Here is an 18780-nt window from a genome sequence, read left to right as displayed (position 1 = left end):
CCTTTTGGGAAAGGAGGAGACTATACAGGAAGGATGGGCTCCACCTAAACCAAAATGGAACCAGACTGCTGGAAGGTAAAATTAAAAAGGTCATAGAGGAGTTTATAAACTAAAGCCTGGGGGAAAACTAACAAGTGTGGAGGAGCACACAGTTCAGACAGAGACATCTCTTAGGGGAGGATCCATTAACAGGGATTCTCTATATCTTAGTAAAGAGGAAAGGATAGACGTTTATAAAGTACAGATAGGAGCTGAAGAGAAACAGCCCAATGAAAAAAAGTCCCATTCATTTACATCACATGAAGGCAGACAACTAAATATTGACACATTTTATAAGTGCTTGTATACAAATGCTAGAAGTCTAAATACTAGAATGGGTGAACTTGAGTGCCTGGTTTTAAATGAGGACATTGATACAATAGGCATCACATAAACTTGGTGGACTGATGATAATCAATGGGACACGATAACACCAGGGTATAAAATATACAGGAATTACAGAAAAGGTCATGCTGGTTGGGAAGAGGCACTCTCTGTAAAAGAAAGCATAGCATCAAATACAGTAAATATCTTAAATGAATCAAACTGTACCATAGACACTCTATGGATAGAAAATTCCATGTTTGAATAATAAGACTCTAGCAGTAGGAATATACTATTGACCACCTGACCAGGATGGTGACGGTGATTTTGAAATGCTCAGTGAGATGAGAGAGGCTACGAAATAGAAAACTCAATAATAATGGAGGATTTGAACTATCTGCATACTGACTGGGGTACATGTCACCTCAGGACAGAAAACAGATACAATTTCTAGACACCATTAACGTAGGTTTCTTGGAGTAGCTAGTCCTTGAACCCACAAGTGGAGAGGCAATTCTTGATTTAGTCCTAAGTGGTGCACAGGGTCTGGTCCAACAGGTGAATATAGCCGAACTGCTCAGTCATAGCGACCATAATGTAATTAAATTTAACATCCTTGTGGGAGAGGAATACCAAAGAAGCCCTCATCACAGAAGCATTTAACTTCAAAAAGGGGAACTACACAAAAATGAGCAAGCTAGTGAAATGGAAATTAAAAAGAACAGTCACAAGAGTGAAATGTCTGCAAACTGCATGGAAATTTTTAAAAAACACCATAATAGAGGCACAAATTAAATGTGTATGACAAAAAAAAAAAAAAAAAAGTAAGAGGACCAAAAAAATGACAGTATGGCTAAACAGAGTAAAAGAGGCAGTTAGAGTTAAAAAGGCATCCTTTAAAAATCAGAAGTTAAATTCTACTAAGAAAAATTGAAAGGAACATAAACAAGTCAAGTATAAAAGTATAATTAGGCAGGCTAAAAAAAGAATCTGAAAAGCACCTAGCAAAAGACACAAAAACTAACAGCAAAATTTTTTTAAGTACACCAGAAGCAGGAAGCCTGCCAAAAAATCAGTGGGGCCATAGCTAGACAATCAAGGTGCTGAAGGAGCACTCAAGAATGACAAGGCCATTGCGGAGAAGCTAAATGAATTCTTTGCATCAGTGCTCAATGCAGAGAATGTGAGGGAGATTTCCACACTTGAGCCATTCTTCTTAGGTGATAAATCTGAGGAACTGTCCCAGATTGAGGAGTCAGAAGAGAAGGTTTTGGAACAAACTGATAATTAAACAGTAATAAGTCCCCACAACCAGGTGGGATTCATCCAAGAGTTCTGAACGAACTCAAATACGAAATTGTAGAACTACAAACTGTGGCATGAAGCCTATCGCTTAAATCAGCTTCTGTACCAGATGACAGGAGGATAGCTAATGTGATGCCAACTTTTTTTAAATGCTCCAGAAGCAATCCTGGCAATTACAGGCCAGTAAGCCTAACTTCAGTACCAGGCAAACTGGTTGAAACTATAGTACAGAACAGATTTATCAGACACATAGGTGAACACAGTTTGTTGGGGAAGTGTCAACACGACTTATAAAAGGATATTATGTATTAGAACTCTTTAAAGGGGTCAACCAATATTTGAACAAGGGTGAGCTAGTGGATATAGTGTACTTGGACTTTCAGAAAGCCCTTAATTAGATCCCTCAACAAAGGCTCTTAAGCAAAGTAAGCAGTCATGGATAAGAGGGCAGGTCCTCTCATGGATGAGTAACTGGTTAAAAGACAGGAAACAAAGGGTGGGAATACATGGTCAGTTTTCAAAATGGAGAGAGGTAATTAGTAGTGTCCTCCAGGGATCTGTACTGGGACCAGTGCTGTTCATCAGCTTAGTCATAAATGATCTGGAAAAAGGGGTAAACAGTGAGGTGGCACAGTTTCCACGTGATACAAAATTGCTCAAGATACCAAAGTCCAAAGCAGACTGCGAAGAGTTCCAAAGGGATCTTACAGACTGGGTGACTGAGCAACAAAATGTTGATAAATGCAAAATAACGCACATTGGAAGACATAAAAACAGCCGCTCAATGTGCATCGACAGTCAAAAAAGCGAACAGAATGTTATGAACCATTAGGAAAGGGGGAGAGAATAAAACAGTAAATATCAAAATGCCACTATAGAAATCCCTGATACGACCATGCCTTGAATACTGCATGCAGTTCTGGTTACTCCATCTCAAAAAAGGTCTATTAGAAATGGTACAAAGAAGGGGAACAAAAATGATTAGGGGTATGGAACAGCTTCCACATGAGGAGAGATTAAGGAGACTGGGACCATTCTGCTTAGAAAAGAGCTGACTTAGGGGGGATATTATAGAGATCTATAAAATCATTAATGATGTGAAGAAAATGAATAAGGTAGTTTTATTTACCCCTTCACATGGTACAAGAACCATGGTCACCTAATGATATTAATAGGCAGCAGGTTTCAAACAAACAGAAGGAAGTACTTCTTCACACAACGCACAGTCAACCTGTGGAACTCGTTGCCGTGGGATGATGTGAAGGCCAAAGTATAACTGGGTTCAAAAAAGAATTAGGTAAGTTCATGAAGGATAGATCCAACAATAGCTATTAGCCAACATGGTCAGTGATGCAATCTCATGCTCTAAGTGTCCCTAAGTATCTGACTGCTAGAAGATGGGACTAGATGACAGGGGATGGTTAACTTGGTAATTGCCCTGTTCTGTTCACTCCCTCTAAAGCCTCTGGTAGCAGCCACTGTCAGAAGTGGCTGCTACCAGAGGCTTTAGAGGGAGTGAACAGAACAGGGGACCATTGGTCTGGCCCAGTATGGCCGTTCTTATGTTTCCTCTGAAATCAAGCTCCATTGCCGCCCTAATTGGCTAGAAAACCAGAAGTCAACTACTACAATTCCAGTAAATAGAGAATACAACAGCGCGGACCCAAATGGAGATTTAATAACAATTTCAGTTCCTGAGGGCTCACTTCTTGGGCTGAGAGGCTTGGGTGTGGATAGAGAAAGGGTGAAGGGGAACATTCAAAGAGTCTGATTTTTTTAATATATAAATCAAGTCCCAGGCAGCTAAAAAGGAAAGGTCTTGTGTCACTGTAGCTGTTTTGGGAAAGCAGCTGGGCTCTTTCCATGTGTTTGAAACATTTGTAAAAAGAGAGTTTGAACATTGTACATTCCACCCCAGAGAAAGCTCCAGGCTACTCAGGAGCCACTCGTCCACCATACATCTCCGTCCATGTCAATGGTGGGTACCTGCAGTACCCCCAGGGTCAAGTCTGGTCAAACCAATCAAAGCTGCTCACAGGCAGCTGAGTGTGGCCCTAAGTGTTTAGGTCACAGATCACAATGGAATGTGCCATTTGGGCAGGATTTGGCCTTTCTGATCTCCCTGAGCCAGTACAGAGAGGCCTACAGCTGGATAGAGCTGGAGATAGCCCCTCCCTGGTTGCATGAGCATGTGTCACTCGCAGCCAGAAAGGCAAAGCACAGAGAGCCTTCAGTTTGATGGGGAGACAGGAAGAGCATGGGAAGCCATGGAGCCAATGGTACAGATCAGCCAGAAGCAGAGGGTGATTTCTTTGCCATCAGGCCCTGGCGTGCCCCCAGCTCTGGGATCTCACTTCTGTCCCTCTTCTATTGCTTAGAATGGAAGCAGTTATCAAGCCCCACCTGATTTACTCCTCCTGAGTCCCTGGTGCACATTGCATACTTCTTGGCCAGTCCCACCGTTGTGCCTTGGAAGTCTATGCCTCTGCAGGAAGGCAAAACACTCATAAAAGGACAAACATCATCCACAATTAGTACTGTGGCCTCAAGCAGCATTGCCACATCCGTGGCCAGTGGCACAGCATGCTAGTGTTGGTACTGTGTCCCCCAAACACAGTGTACCACATCAACTATAGCCCTGTCTACATATTACTCCCCACATATCCCAGCTAACCAAACTCCCCCCAACTTCCCCACATGTCCCCCCAGCTACCCCAGCAACCCCACAGCTCCCAGCAAACCAGAAACCCCACCAGCAGCTCCCAGCAACATCTCCATTTATACCAAAAATTTGCAAGAGATCTAAATCCTCCTGCTCTGGGGAATGACCCCCAAGACTTAACTGATGGAGGTCAGGAAGGCATGTCACTTGTGGGAAGGTTATCCCAGAACTGGCCACTTCATGGTTCTTGCCCCGCCCTCTGAAGCAGCTTGTACCAGCCCTCTCAGAGTCAGGGATGCCTGCACTGCTCTCTCTGACCAGTCCTACCACGCTAGCATTGCCACACACAATTCAGAGTAACAGAGTCTAAGGCCAGAAGGGGCCACCAGATCACCCAGTCTGTATCACAGGCCACCAATCCCACCCAGCATTCGCACGCTAAACCCAACAACGGACATTAGACCACATCTGGGCATTCCTACTGCATCAGATACTGTAAGTATCCCAGCCCCAGCATTGGGCTCCCCAGCGCCCTGTGCCCACGGTCAGCAGCCTTGGCTCATGTTGTGGGCAGTGTAATGGCAGTGCTTACGTGATCAGTTGGGCATTGTCATGCTTCTTCTTTTGTAACAGTTCAGACTCTCGCCAGTGAAGAAAATTGTCCAGTGTGGTGTCTGGGTTTGGACTCACAGTGATCCTGTCTTTGTAACTCCAGACTTCCAGGCCTATCAAGGCCACACGGATATTAAGAGTCTGATAAAGCTGCAGCAGAAAGCGAGACTGTATTAGAGCTGGACTGCAGGAGACAGAATCTCTCCACACAAAGATGGCACTTGGCAACACTCAGGACGGAGGCTTGGTACCTGAGCCTTGTGCCCTTCTGGGAGAGGGAGAATTCATCGTTTTCACTCAGAATGCAATTCCAAACCCATAGCCTCTACTGCTGCTTCCCCCCCCCAGGCCAGGCTCTGCCTGTGGATCCGTATCAAAGGGATCAGGAGGAAGCCGTCACATTTCAGTCAGCTTTTAACACCCCGGTAGTTTTCACCATTCTTGTTTGGCCTGCAGCTCTGGGCCACATGATTTGGCAATCCCAAAAGCAACGGGAAGGGCACTTGTGCTGCTCTGAGGAGAACTGAACTCTCCCAGACTAATTTAGGGCTAGACAGTGGCATGACACGCAGTACTAGCGGGCACCCAGCAGCAGCGCCACTAGGGCCTGAGCCTTAGGCCAGCCTTTGTGAAATCAATGGGTCTACATATATTCCTAAAGGTAATCACATCCTTATGGGTTCTCCTGGATCAGGGCCAGAGTGCTCAGGAACCTGCCAGATCAGGCCTGAGTCTGTAAGTGCCATTTCTCCCGTTCTGTACTGCCCCAGCACGCTGCTTACACACTGCAAACAATTGTCTCTCGAAAGTGCCTGCCACAAACACCATGATACAGAGAATGTGTTAATAAATTTTCCATCTGGTTGGTTGCCTAGCAGGACTGAGATGGGCCCCGTACTTTGCACAGGAAGACATTCCAATCAGCCCCAGTTTCTATTCTTATATAGGCTGAAAACTGGAGCAATGGTCTTTTGTCCCTTAAACAGGAAAGTGATCTTGTATTTTGACTCGTCTGTGTATCAAGAGTTCATTGTTGCAAGCAAACTATGGGACAAGTTCTGCCAGCCTTACAACATGGGAGTCGGTGGGAACGGTCTTAGCAGTGCTGGGAGCTTTGCCTGAGCAAGAATTGCAGGACAGGACCCCATCCTCACTGCAGCCTGGGGATACCTCACTGTTACCTTGTCAACATGATTTACAATTTCCTTCATGCGATTCTGAATCATCCGCATGTCTTTGGATTTCTTGTACTAAGGGAAGAAACAAAGAGATTTCCAATTAAGCTGCTGTAATGGAATGCTCAACCGTATGGTTGTTCAGCCTGTGGGTGTGTCACATGTAACACACCTTATTTAAGCTCACAACAGCCATTCCTGGCAGGGTATTAAAGGATCCTATAGTGAACACTTCTGGTGTAACTCTCTAGTAAGCTAAGTTCTCAAATACTGTGATGTGAACAAACCCACAATGGGGGTCAGCGCAGATGTAAGCAGCTATGCCCTAGGTGGTATAGTCTTATATCAACATGGACCTGAGTGGAAGCCAGATGCATTTTGCTTTCACACACTCACAGACGCAGACAAACGAAATGCACAGATTGAAAAAGAGCATCTGGCAAGTGTATGGGGATGAGAGAACTTTTAGAGCTACCTGTGTGGACTGGATTCATTTACACTGATAACAGACCATAAACTACTTATAACCCTCATCAATGGAAAAGATCAAGCACTTGGATCAAGACCACTGAGACACGAAAGTCTATTGCTACGGTTAATGCAATTTAATCAAATTGCTAAATATGTTCCTGAGCAAAATGTGGTAGTAGCAGACCCTCTGTCACATATCCCAGCATCACACTAATCTACCCATTAACTCAAAGATGATGTAAAGCTGTACGTGGATGTGTAGACACATACAGACCAGTGCCGGAAAAGAGACTACACCAGCTTCAACAAGCAACCTTGAGAGACATGCAACTTCAAGATCTAAATTACATTAGGGCTGGTTGGTCCAAGTATCTAAAGGACACTAAGGAAGGGACAAGAGACTATGCAGTGTGTGGGTAACTAAGAGAGTCAAATGGACTCATGATTGTGACAGAATATACCCCTGTGTTCCCACCCTTCACACTATTGTAATAACGTTTGTACAAAATATGCCTTGTGAAGTATCATTTGAAAACTCAGAATTTGCTGGTCATTATTGTCCTGGAAAAATATGTGTGGCAACATTGTATATGAATTTATAAGATTCCACTATATGGTGTTATTAACACACGTTCCAAGCAGGTCTGTCTGAAACAAAAGAATGGGTGCTCTGCTTAATTTGCATTTAAGCCATAAACAGAGTCATCAAGCAGGAAGGAAAACAAAAGAAGCGCAAACAGGTGAGAACAAAGCAGCAGGGAACCTCTTCCACATAGACTTTTTGTCTCCTGGTACCCAGCTAGAAATGTTTTTCAAGAGGGGTGACTGAAACTATGAAAAGGAAGGACAAACACCTAAGGCACCCTTCTCTCTCTCTGCCCATCGATTCACTGCATCTGAAGAGACAAAAGAAGCAGCTCATGGACTAGGGGAGGAGTTCTGACCTAAGAAGTTTGGTCAGTAAAACTGCTGAAAAACGTGTGGTGAGAAAACTTTGCTTTGTATTTAACATAGTTTGTTAAGTGAGGCACCAGTTGAATTTTATCTTTATTTTTCTTGTAACTGTTTCCGACTTTTATGCCTCATTACTTGTATGCACTTCAAATCTAACACTTTGCAGTTGATGAACTTGTTTTATTGTTTCATCTAATGCAGTGTGTTTAAATCAAAGTGCCTGAATAACTACTTGAAATAATAAGTTGGCATATTATTCCTTTTAAAGAAATAACGGACCTAATATAAGAAACAGTTACTTACTGCAACTGTGGTTCTTCAAGATCTGATGCAGATGGGTATTCTAGGTAAAAGTGTGTGCACGCCCCATACGCCGCAGCTGGAGACTTTTGCCTAGCAGTACCTGTAGAGGGGTGGCGCTCATGTCTTGTGTCTGTCGCTCCTTCCCTGATTATATGAGGCAATGCCACCACAACCCCCCTCAGTTCCTTCACACTGAACGTTCAAGGAACTACCTCGATGCAGAGGGGATGGAGGGTGGGTCGTGGAATACACGTCTGCATCACATCTCGAAGAACCACAGTTACAGTAAATAACCGTTTCTTCTTCAAGTAGATGCAGAGGTGTATTCCAAGTAGGTGAATCACAAGCAGTACTCCCTGTAGGAGGTGGGGCTTGAAATATATCAGAGTAAGGATCGCAGGACTGCTCTGACATTAGTGCAGGGCTTCTCAAACCAGGAGTCGGGAGCCCTCAGAGGGTTACGAGGCTATTACATGGGGGGTCGCGAGCTGTCAACCTCCACCTCAAACTCCGCTTAGCCTCCAACATTTATAATGGTGTTAAATATGTATAAAAAAGTGTTTTTAATTTATAAGGGGGGGGGTCGCACTCAGAGGCTTGCTGTGTGAAAGGGGTCACTGGTACAAAAGTTTGAGAACCACTGCACTAGTGTCTGCTCAGGAAGATGTAGTGATAGCATAATGGTCTGTAAATGTATGGATGGATGATCATGTGGCTGCCCTGCAAATGTCTAATATGAAAATGTCATTAAGGAACGCTACCAACACTGCCTGTGCTCTTGTCGAATGAGCTCATATCTGCTGAGGAGGCGTTGCTGGTGCTATTTCATACGCAGTCCTGATACAAAATGTTATCCTTCTGGAGATGGCCTGTGCACAGACCACTTGTCCTTTCATACGGTCCACATATGACAAGAACAGGTGAGGCGAAGCATGAGACAGTTCAGTTCTGTTCAGGTAAAAGGATAGACACCATCTCATGTCTAACATATGGAGGCACTGCTCCTCCGGAAGCAATGTGGATTAGGGAAGAACACAGGAAAACACACAGCCTGGCTCAAATGAAATTAAGAGACCAATTTGGATAAGAACTTAGGGTGTGGTCGGAGTGTTATCTTGTCCCTGGAGAACTGCATGTAGGGGGACCCCGCCATCAGGGCATTCAATTCATCCACCCTCCTGGCAGAGGTAATGGCTATCAAGAACGCAATTTTCTGAGACAAGAGGAGCAGAAGACAGGATGCAAAATGCTCAAATTGAGGCCTCTTCAGAGCTGCTAAAACAATGGTCAGGTCCCAAAGGGGGGCTGTCTCTCGGACTGGAGAAACCTTGTCACCATAGCATTGGAAAAAAACGATTTCCCTTGGATGGGGGGGGGGGGGGGGGAGATAAAATGCTGATATTGCTGCCAAGTGCACTCTCAGGTAACTGAGTGCCCAGCCCAATTTCTAAGGTGTGGCAGGTACTTTAAGATGTCCTGGATGGAAGACCCCACCAGATGGGTCCTGCAGACTGAGGACCACACAGAAAACCTCTCCCACTAGGATGGCCTACTTAGTAAAGTGGAAGACTTCCTGCTGATAAGTAGGACCTGCTGGACAGCCTTTAAGCAATGCTCTTCCTCCTCATTCAGCCATGCAGCATCCATGCCATAAAGTGCAGGGAGCTGATTGCCAGATGCAGGGTGCGGCCATGGCCCTCTGTGAGGAGGTTAGGGCGGAGAAGAAGCAGCATGGGAGGCTGGGCAGACAGAGCGAGGACGTCTGAGAACCAGCACTGTCTCGGCCATGCTGGCGTGATCAGGATGAGTCTGGCTCAATCCTCCTTGAGGTTGGTGATGACCTTAGGAACAATTGGAACTGGAGGGAAGGCGTGTAGTCGACTGCCAGCGGCAGTGGAAGGCATCAGAGAGCGAGCCCGGGCTGGGTCCCCCACAACTGACAGCAGAAAAGACAACACTTCCTGTTTTCTCTCATCGCAAATAGATTGATCGTGAGGATGCCCCACGCTGAGAAAACATAGGGGGACACAGCCAACCGATTGAGAAAAAAGAAAAGGAGTACTTGTGGCACCTTAGAGACTAACCAATTTATCTGAGCATAAGCTTTCTCACGAAAGCTTATGCTCAGATAAATTGGTTAGTCTCTAAGGTGCCACAAGTACTCCTTTTCTTTTTGCGAATACAGACTAACACGGCTGTTACTCTGAAACCGAATGAGAAAGTATATCTGGACAGCAAAATTTGCTGATTCGCGATCGTCATCTAGTGACAATGAGGTATATATCTTTCTGCCCAAAAGGTCCAGCCGCTTAGAGTCTCTGTCCTTTGATGTGGACTTGAACCAGCCCTGCTGGGCTCTGTCATTCATTGCCATGACCATCAGGGAGTTTGGGACCAGATGGGAATAGAACCCTTCATATCCCAGTGCAGGCATGAAATAGCGCTTCTCCAAGCACTTAGCCACCAGTGATACTGAGGCAAGAGTACCCCAAATGTCTCTCACAGGTTTGAGAACTGCATCATTTACTGGGGAGTGCATCATTTATGGGGTGGCACCTTCCCAGGATCAGAGGGCGGATAATTGTCCACGAGTTTGTGGGTATTCTCCTGGAGAAACTCCACTTGAATACCCAGGGATGAAGCCACCTAGTGTAAAAGGTGCTAGTATGCCTTAAAGCTCTCTGGGGTGGAAGGGGAGGATGAACCCAGCAGCACCATCTTGTACAGGGATGAGGACCTTGGCTGAGCCACAGCTGGGTCCTGCTCCTGGGATAACATATCCGGACTGGGAAAGTCCAAAGGCTCCAGAGGACCGGGAGACGTGGGAGCTTGAGCCTGTGGCTGATCTGCAGCCACCAACGCAGAGCAGATGGGTGATCTCACCTTTGACTGGGACGACGAATGAGACCTCCAGGAGAGAAGAGTGTCCCACTGAGGCCAGGGGGCCCCTGGTATGGGTAAGGCATTGGTGGCCAGTAGGCACCAGGCCAGGGGCCTCCATCCCAGCCTCAGGGCACATGCCAACCCTGGTAGCCATACTGCTCCACTGGTGGCCTTCAGTCCTCCTCAGGCAAAAGGGAGTGGGAGGATGATAATCCTGACTCTGAAGTGGAGGAGCCCTGGGATCTAGGGGACAGAGGCAAAGCAACCCTGAGGGAACCAAAAGGTGATCCGGCTCATCCATCGACCAGAATGAGATTGGACTCTGTGTTCCCGATGAAGCCGGTATCACTAATACCAAATATATCAGCGCCAAAAGCAAGGTTGGAGAGGAAACAGTGGCACTGGAGCACCTGAGTGCCTAGATGTCGAGCATGGTGACAACCGCCATGGACGCACCTGTGGCATTGATTGCACCAGTGCTGAGGAGGGTATCAGTACTGAGGTACCCCATATTGACTTTGGTGCCGTTCCCATCCCAACGACTGAGACGGTGCATCTAAGTGCAGTGCCGAGGGGCCCAACGGTTCAGAGGCATGCTCCATCTATGGAGCTACTGAAGGCGCCAGTCTTGCAAAGTCTTGGACCAGCAGTAAGGATGGGACTGAAATGCAGAGTAGGTCCACTGAAGCCTGGTATGCCGATGTCACAAACATAGTGGTTACTGGTATTGCTCCTATCAGCACCAGACTCAACAGATGCCGGGCGGCCAGAGCCAGAGTTGACGGAACAGGGTTTCTGCCCTCCCTACTTGGTGCCGCACCATCCTGTGTGCTGGAGCCAGTCCCGCCCAGCCTGAGCTCTTAGGGGAGGCAGAAGAGTCACCCCACGACCTGGAGCACTCATGGTTGGTCTTATGAGAGCTCTTCTTTTGGGCCAACGATGGAGAACAGCTTCTGCGCCTCATTGGAGAGGCGCCTGCCCTGAAGCAAGCAGCAGCAGCAGCATTTTCCAAACTGGAAGGTGATCTGTGGCCAGAGGAGGGCCTCAGTGCTGGGTCAGGCTACACGGCCTGTTCAAGCAGGTGCTGTTGCGGCAAAGGCCCCATGACACCTGAGTCTTCTTTTTAAATGATCTACAGATCGAACAGCACTTTTAAAGGTGGGCTTTGCCAAGGCAGAGCAAGCACTGTGTGTGTGTGTGGAGGGGGGGCATTCTTAGGGATCGCCACTCCACATGAAGGGCAGCGCTTGAACCCCTGTGAGGGCATCACCAGAGAGCACTACCCCTACATTCTATGGCTTTCTTCTTTTTTTTAGTTTACTAACAAACACTAACTGACTAATTGTACAACAAACTAGGCTAAGAAAGGATAAATGCAAAGTTGTTAGACTACAACCACACAGAGCTCCCACTCCACCCAACAGGTGGTGAGAAGGAACTGAGAGGGGTCACGATGGCTCCACCTCACATAGCCAGGGGACAGGCTACAGACACAAGGCTGGTGAGAGACAGAGTGTGGCAGGCAGGCTACAATTGCACACAGACACTAGGGGTGTGACTTGCATGCTGGAGGGCTATTTGTGGGAGACCCAGGTGGGAGCTCCTTTAGCAGGGCATTGTAGGGCATCCAACGTTGCAGGGCAGGGATGACACAGCTGCTCACTGGTCTGGATTGTGCCCTGGTATGTCACAATGATTAAAGGGAATTGCATTGCAATTCCAAACGAAATGACAGGAGAAATCCTAAACCTCATCCATGAAGGACATCAAGAATTAACTAAATGCTGTGAATGGGCCAACCAGTGTGGTGGCTGTGCATCAGCAAGGACATAAAGAATAAAATATCTGCAAGTGAACATTTCAGAACTAAGACAAAGTACCTTTAATAACAACACCTCTGCCAGACAGACCTTGGAAGAGACTAGCTGCAGATTTATGCAAATTCAGAAGACAGCATTACCTTGTCATCATGGAATATTTTTCCAAGTATATAGAAATAACGCACTTGGAAGACATAACATGTTGCAGTGTTATAGAGAAACTGAAGTCCACTTTCGCTCATTTTGGTATTCCAGAACAACTAGTGGTAGACAACAGACCACAATTCACCGCAGCAGAATTTAAGTAATTCCAAATGAAATAAGATTTTGATCCCATTACTAGCAGCTGCTTTACCCACAAGCGAATGGAGAGGCTGAAAAAGTTGTATGGACAGCCAAGAAAATAATACAGCAGGAATATTCATTTCTTATTCTTCTGAGTTACAGATCAACACTGACAACATATAGTCCAACACAACTCCTGATGGGAAGATAACACAGAACTACTGGTCCAACTTTGGAAAAGAATGTATCCAGACATGAAGAGAGTAGCCAAATCAGATAAAAAGGCAAAAAAAGCTTACAAACATTTTTATAACAGATGTCACTCAGTTAGGGAACTGCCAGGTCTAGACCCTGGTGACCATGTTTGTGTCAAGCTGGATGCAGAAAAGCTCCAGCTGTTATAAAGGAAAAGAACTCATTGCCCAGATCATATGTGATCGAGACCAACAGTGGAGAGTTCCTCAGAAAATATCGACATCTCCAATTTATTCCTCAGAAATAACAATCAACAGAACAAACTCTATAGATAGCAGATGCAGAACAAGACGATGATGACTCACAGATTCCAAACAGACAAGAGACAGTCGTCACAACTCATGGACAGCCAAATGACCATGTTATTACACGTTCAGGTTGTGTAATTAGAAAAAAAGTACAATTCAAAGACACTGATCCGTACTGAACTTCAAAGACAGTGTGATAGTGTAAATATTGTAATGGAAGGAATGTAGAAGTTAAAGGGGGAGATGTAATGGAATGGTAAACTATATTGTATTGTTCAGCCACAAGTGGTGGCATCTATAACATACCTTACATAAGCTCACAACAGCCATTTCCTGGCAGTGCATTGAAGGTTCTTGTACTGAATCGCTCTGGTGTCTCTGGGAGGGAAACTCTATAGCAAGTCCATATCTGGTACAGAAACCAGACCTGCTAATTGCAGTCTTGTAACCTACCGTATACAAGTAGTACATGACAGCAGTGGAGAATGAAATGCTGGTCTCAGCCTGTTCCCCTTACCTCCGCATTGTCCACGACCAAGACCAACTCCACATATCTGGTCCCTTTCTGAAATGGAGCCGATTTCTGAAAGTCAAAAGCAAATGCCATGCAGGATTTGAATTCCATCTCTGATAGTTCTGAGCACAAGCAGCGCACGAGCCATGTTCTCACAGGGACACCTTCCTTCATACGTGTTGTATTCTGGAACATGGCCTACCTGTTTCTGGGTGACTTATTTTAGCTGCTAAACTTGTTGGTGCTGGTTTGCTTTATAACTTCTGCCTCCCACTCTAAACTGCAGAAGAAGTGTCCCAAGTTCCCAAACAGCCACAAACCCAATGGTCAATATGGTTTGGCTCAAGGGGTACATATCATTCATGAGCAGTCCCAAGTTTCTTGTTTCTTTCACTAGTGGTTCAATATACAGTAACTTAGTGTATTAGAATGAATTTTCTCAAAGTCCATGGGCTAACAGTTCTGGGGCTTGTACTGCAAATACTTCCATATAAACTCTTTCTATACAATTCCCAGGGGATGCTAAAACAATAAGCTAAATTATGGGGAATGACACTTGCACGGAGCCTGAAACAATAGCTCAGAGAGGGCCCAGCTCAATGGATTGTAACTCTGAAACCCAGGGAAAGCAGTTGGAATGTAAATTTAAATGCAAAGATAATTAATCGTGTCACTGCTGATCATTTAATCAGAAACACTTGCCCAACGTCCTTACCCTATCAACCCAAACTGCCTCCCAGGAGCCCAAAACCCCAACTGATCCCACCTCCAGCCTCCTCTGTGGTGCAGGTGGGAGCTGTCAATAGAAAACACACGGCATTTTGAAGTGGAATGTCTTTTTATGGACTATCTGCATCACGATAGCACCTGGCCCCTCAGTCTGGGTCATGGCACCAGCGATGGATGCTGCACACACTGGCAATAAAAGGGCAATCCCTGCACGAAGACCTCACAATCCGGGGGAGAAAAATCAACAAACCAAGGGAAGGGGAAGGACAAGGTAGGAGGGAAGCCACCTAGCACACCCACTGCCAAGCCACTGCTCCCGGGTGTTTTGCGCATGTCATAGCGGAAGGCAACTGCAGGGATTTGAAGTAGGACAACGTAGTAACTCTGGGGACTTTGACAAGGGCAACTCCTGTATATGGGGGAAGCATGGCAGAGAGCATGGCGGTATCTCCAGGGAAACAGGACTAATGGACATGGCAGGTTGGCGTCTCTGGCAGAACAGAGGCAGGGCTGACAGCTCAGTAATGCAGGAAAGGAAATCTGTAGGGTAAATATAAGAATGGCCACAATGAGTCAAGACCAATGGTCCATCTAGCCCAGTATCCTGTCGTCCAACAGTGACCAGTGCCAGATGCTTCCAAGAGAATAAACAAAACAGGGCAATCATCAAGTGATCCATTCCCTGTCGTCCAGTCCCAGCAACTGGCAGTCAGAGGCTTAGGATACCCAGAGCATGGGGTTGCATCCCTGACCATCTTGTCTAATAGCCATTCGTGGGCCGATCATCTATGAATTTACCTAATTCTTTTTTGAACCCAGTTATACTTTTGGCCTTCAAAACATCACCTGGCAATGAGTTCCACAAGTTGACTGTGTTGTGTGAAGTTCATTTTAAGCCTGCTGCCTATTAATAAATTTCATTGGGTGACCCCAGTTCGTGTGTTACTTGAACTGGTAAATAACACTTCCTTATTTACTTTCTCCAAACCATTCATGATTTTACAGACCTCTATTATATCCCCCATTAGTCAGCTCTTTTCCAAGTTGAACAACCCCAGTCTTTTTAATCTCTCCTCATGTGGACACTGTCCCATACCCCCAATCATTTTTGTTGTCCTTCTCTGTACCTTTTCCATTTCTAATCATTTTTTTTTGAGGTGGAGCGACCAGAACTGTATGCAGTATTCAAGGTGTGGGCATACCATGGATTAATATAGTGGCATTATCATATTTACTGTTTTATTATCTACCCCTTTCCTAATGGTTCCCAACATTGTTAGCTTTTTTGACTGTCACTCCACATTGAGTTGATGTTTTCAGCTGGTAACTGTTGATTTAAACCCCATCATTTTGTATATATAGTTAGGATTATGTTTTCCAATATGATTACTTTGCGTTCATCAACAATGAATTTCATCTGCCATTTTGTTGCTCAGTCATCCAGTTTTATGAGATCTCCTTGGAACTCTTCACAATCTGCTTTGGATTTTAGTATCTTGAGTAGTTTTGTGTCACCTGCAAACTGTTTACCCCTTTTTCTAGATCATTTAGGAATATGTTGAACACACTGATCCAGTACGGATCCCTGGGGGACTCTGCTATTTACCCTTCTCCATTCTGTAAACTAGCCATTTATTCCTACCCTTTATTATCTGTCCTTTAACCAGTTACTGGTCCATGAGAGGACCTTCCCTCTTACCCCATGATTGCTTAATTTACTTAAGAGCCTTTGTTGAGGGACCTTCTCAAAGGCTTTCTGAAAGTCCAACTACATTATATCCACTGGACCACCTTGTTCACATGTTTGTTGACCCTCTCAAGAGAATTCTAATACATTGGTGAGGCATGATTTCCCTTTACAAAAGCCAAGTTGACTCTTCCTCAACAAATCATGTTCATCTATGTGTTTGATAATTCTTCTTTACTATAGTTTCAATCAGTTTGCCAGGTACTGAAGTTAGGCTTACTGACCTGTAATTATCAGGATCACTTCTGAAGTCTCTTTTTAAAAATTGGCATCACATTAGTTATCATCCTGTCATCTGGTACAGAAGCTGATTTAAGTGATAGGTTACACACCACAGTTAGTAGTTCTGCAATTTCATATTTGAGTTCCTTCAGAACTTGTGGGTGGATTCCATCTGGTCCTGGTGACATATTACTGTTTAATTTATCAATTTATTCCAATACTTCCTCTATTCATATCTCAGTCTGGGACAGTTTCTAAGATTTGTCACCTAAGAAGAATGGCTCAGGTGAGGGAATGTCCCTCACATCCTCCACTGTGAAGACTGATGCAAAGAATTCATTTAGCTTCTCTGCAATGACCTTGTCTTCTTTGAGCGCTCCTTTAGTACCTTGATCATCCAGGGGCCCCACCGATTGTTTGGCAGGCTTCCTGCTTCTGGTGTACTTAAAAAAATTTGCTGTTAGTTTTTGTGTCTTTTGCTCGGTGCTCTTCAAATTCTTTTTTGGCCTGCCTAATTATACTTTTACACTTGACTTGACATATTTTATGCTTCTTTCTATTTCCCTCAGTGGGATTTGACTTTCAGTTGTTAAAGGATGCTATTTCTCTCCAACCATCTCTTTTACACAGTTGCTTAACCATGCTGGCATTTTTTTGGTCCTCTTACTATTCTTTTTATTTGGGGTACTCATTTATTTGTGCCTTTATTTTGGTGATTTTGAAAAGTTTCCATTCAACTGGCAGGCATTTCACTCTTGTGACTGCTCCTTTTAATTTCCATTTAACTTGCTTCTTCATTTTTGTGTAGTTCCCCTCTCTGAAGTTTAAATGCAACTGTGGTGAGTTTCTTTGGTACTTCTTCCCCCACCCCCCAAGGATGTTAAATATAATTACATCATGGTTGCTATTACCAAGTTCAGCTATAGTCACCCCTTGGATCAAATTCTGTGCTCCATTTAGGACTAAATCAAGAATCGCCTCTCCCCTTGTGGGTTCCAGAACTAGCTGCTTTAAGCAGCAGTCATTAATGGGTCAGGCTAAGCCTTGGAGGATCTCAAAGGTAAAGACATGCAGTCTGTGTTTGATATGGTGGGAAAGGGGAGGCGGCAATGAAATGAGGATTGCCTTTGCAGCCAGGCCTGCATTTGTCCAGGTCAGAGAGGACGGGAAGGGAGGGAAAGACAGACTATGTGAGTTACCTAAGTCACACAGGGAGTCTGTGGTGCAGGAGAGAACTGAATCTGGGTCTCCTGAACCCAATGCTGGGGCCTTGACATCCCAGGGACAACTACAGCAATTGCTCACAGCCAGACTTTCCACTTAGGAGGCAGTGAAGTATCTGAAGTGTGAGAAATGCCTTAGCCTTTTTGAAATCTCCTCAGCCCGTGTCTATGTGCTCCTCCTTTCAGTATCCCTTGGAAATGAGGAGGAGATGCTGGTACTGTGTGACCAGCCAGCTCCTTGCAGGCCCCCAGCAAGTGCGTGCAGAACCTTTGCAATCAGGCACTGTGCTAGGGACCCGATCGAAGGCCCAGCAAAGTCAATGGAAAGACTCGCACTGACCTCATTGGGCTTTGGATCAGGCCCTACATTCCTACAAATTAAAACTACAACACAGAGGAACAGGGTGATTTCCTACCCAGTGATGGGGCTTCATTGCGGCAGCAACTTTCGGTTCATGGTCGTATTCCAAAGTGACATTGGCATCTCCGCAGGTCCCACGCTTCACTCTCAGGTGATCCGCTCGGTACACCGCATGCTCCCCCTTATCATCACCTCCCAACGGCTCAATTAAATAGACTGTTTGATCGGCCCAGAAAAATCCACTGCAAAGAGATGGGGGCAACATGAATCGGTGTCCGGTATCCGATCAGAGAAAGGGTTTCACACACATTCGCAGAGGAAACACAAGGTGGGGGAGGTAATATCTTTTATTAGACTAACTTCTGTTGGTGAGAGAAACAAGCTTTCAAGCTTAAACAGAGCTCTTCTTCAGGTCTGGGAAACTAACTCAAAGTGTCACTGCTAAATACAAGATTTGAACAGATTGTTTAGCATAAGAAGTGACATAGGCTGACCCACTGCACTTGAGAGGCTGGGTGCTGTCTGGCTGCAGTGTAGGGTGGTCACATTACAAGGAGAACGCAGTCATTTTTTCACCTGGCTAGAGCCCCTCTCTCAGCCACGGAACTGCACACTCCTCACATGTACCTGGAGGTTAACAGTTCATGC

The 18780-nt window shown here is 45.3% G+C and overlaps 1 protein-coding gene across 2 annotated transcripts in view; it reads right to left on the bottom strand.

Annotated features, from left to right (window-relative positions):
* Positions 1-18780, bottom strand: part of ADAM8 (ADAM metallopeptidase domain 8) — a 99969-nt gene that overhangs the window by 40549 nt on the left and 40640 nt on the right. For both annotated transcript variants that reach the window (XM_048858423.2, XM_048858424.2), the window contains exons 6-10: positions 18188-18374; positions 13854-13919; positions 6124-6192; positions 4923-5092; positions 4072-4153 (exon numbers count right to left, since the gene is read on the bottom strand). In XM_048858423.2, coding sequence (XP_048714380.1) covers positions 4072-4153; positions 4923-5092; positions 6124-6192; positions 13854-13919; positions 18188-18374 — 574 coding nt within the window. The remainder of the gene's footprint in view (positions 1-4071; positions 4154-4922; positions 5093-6123; positions 6193-13853; positions 13920-18187; positions 18375-18780) is intronic.

Source organism: Caretta caretta, chromosome 7, assembly GCF_965140235.1.
Source record: "Caretta caretta isolate rCarCar2 chromosome 7, rCarCar1.hap1, whole genome shotgun sequence".
In the NCBI taxonomy this organism is placed as follows: Eukaryota; Metazoa; Chordata; order Testudines; family Cheloniidae; genus Caretta; species Caretta caretta.
The sequence above is the reverse complement of the archived record's forward strand: the minus strand, read 5'-3'. Positions and strand labels throughout refer to the sequence as shown.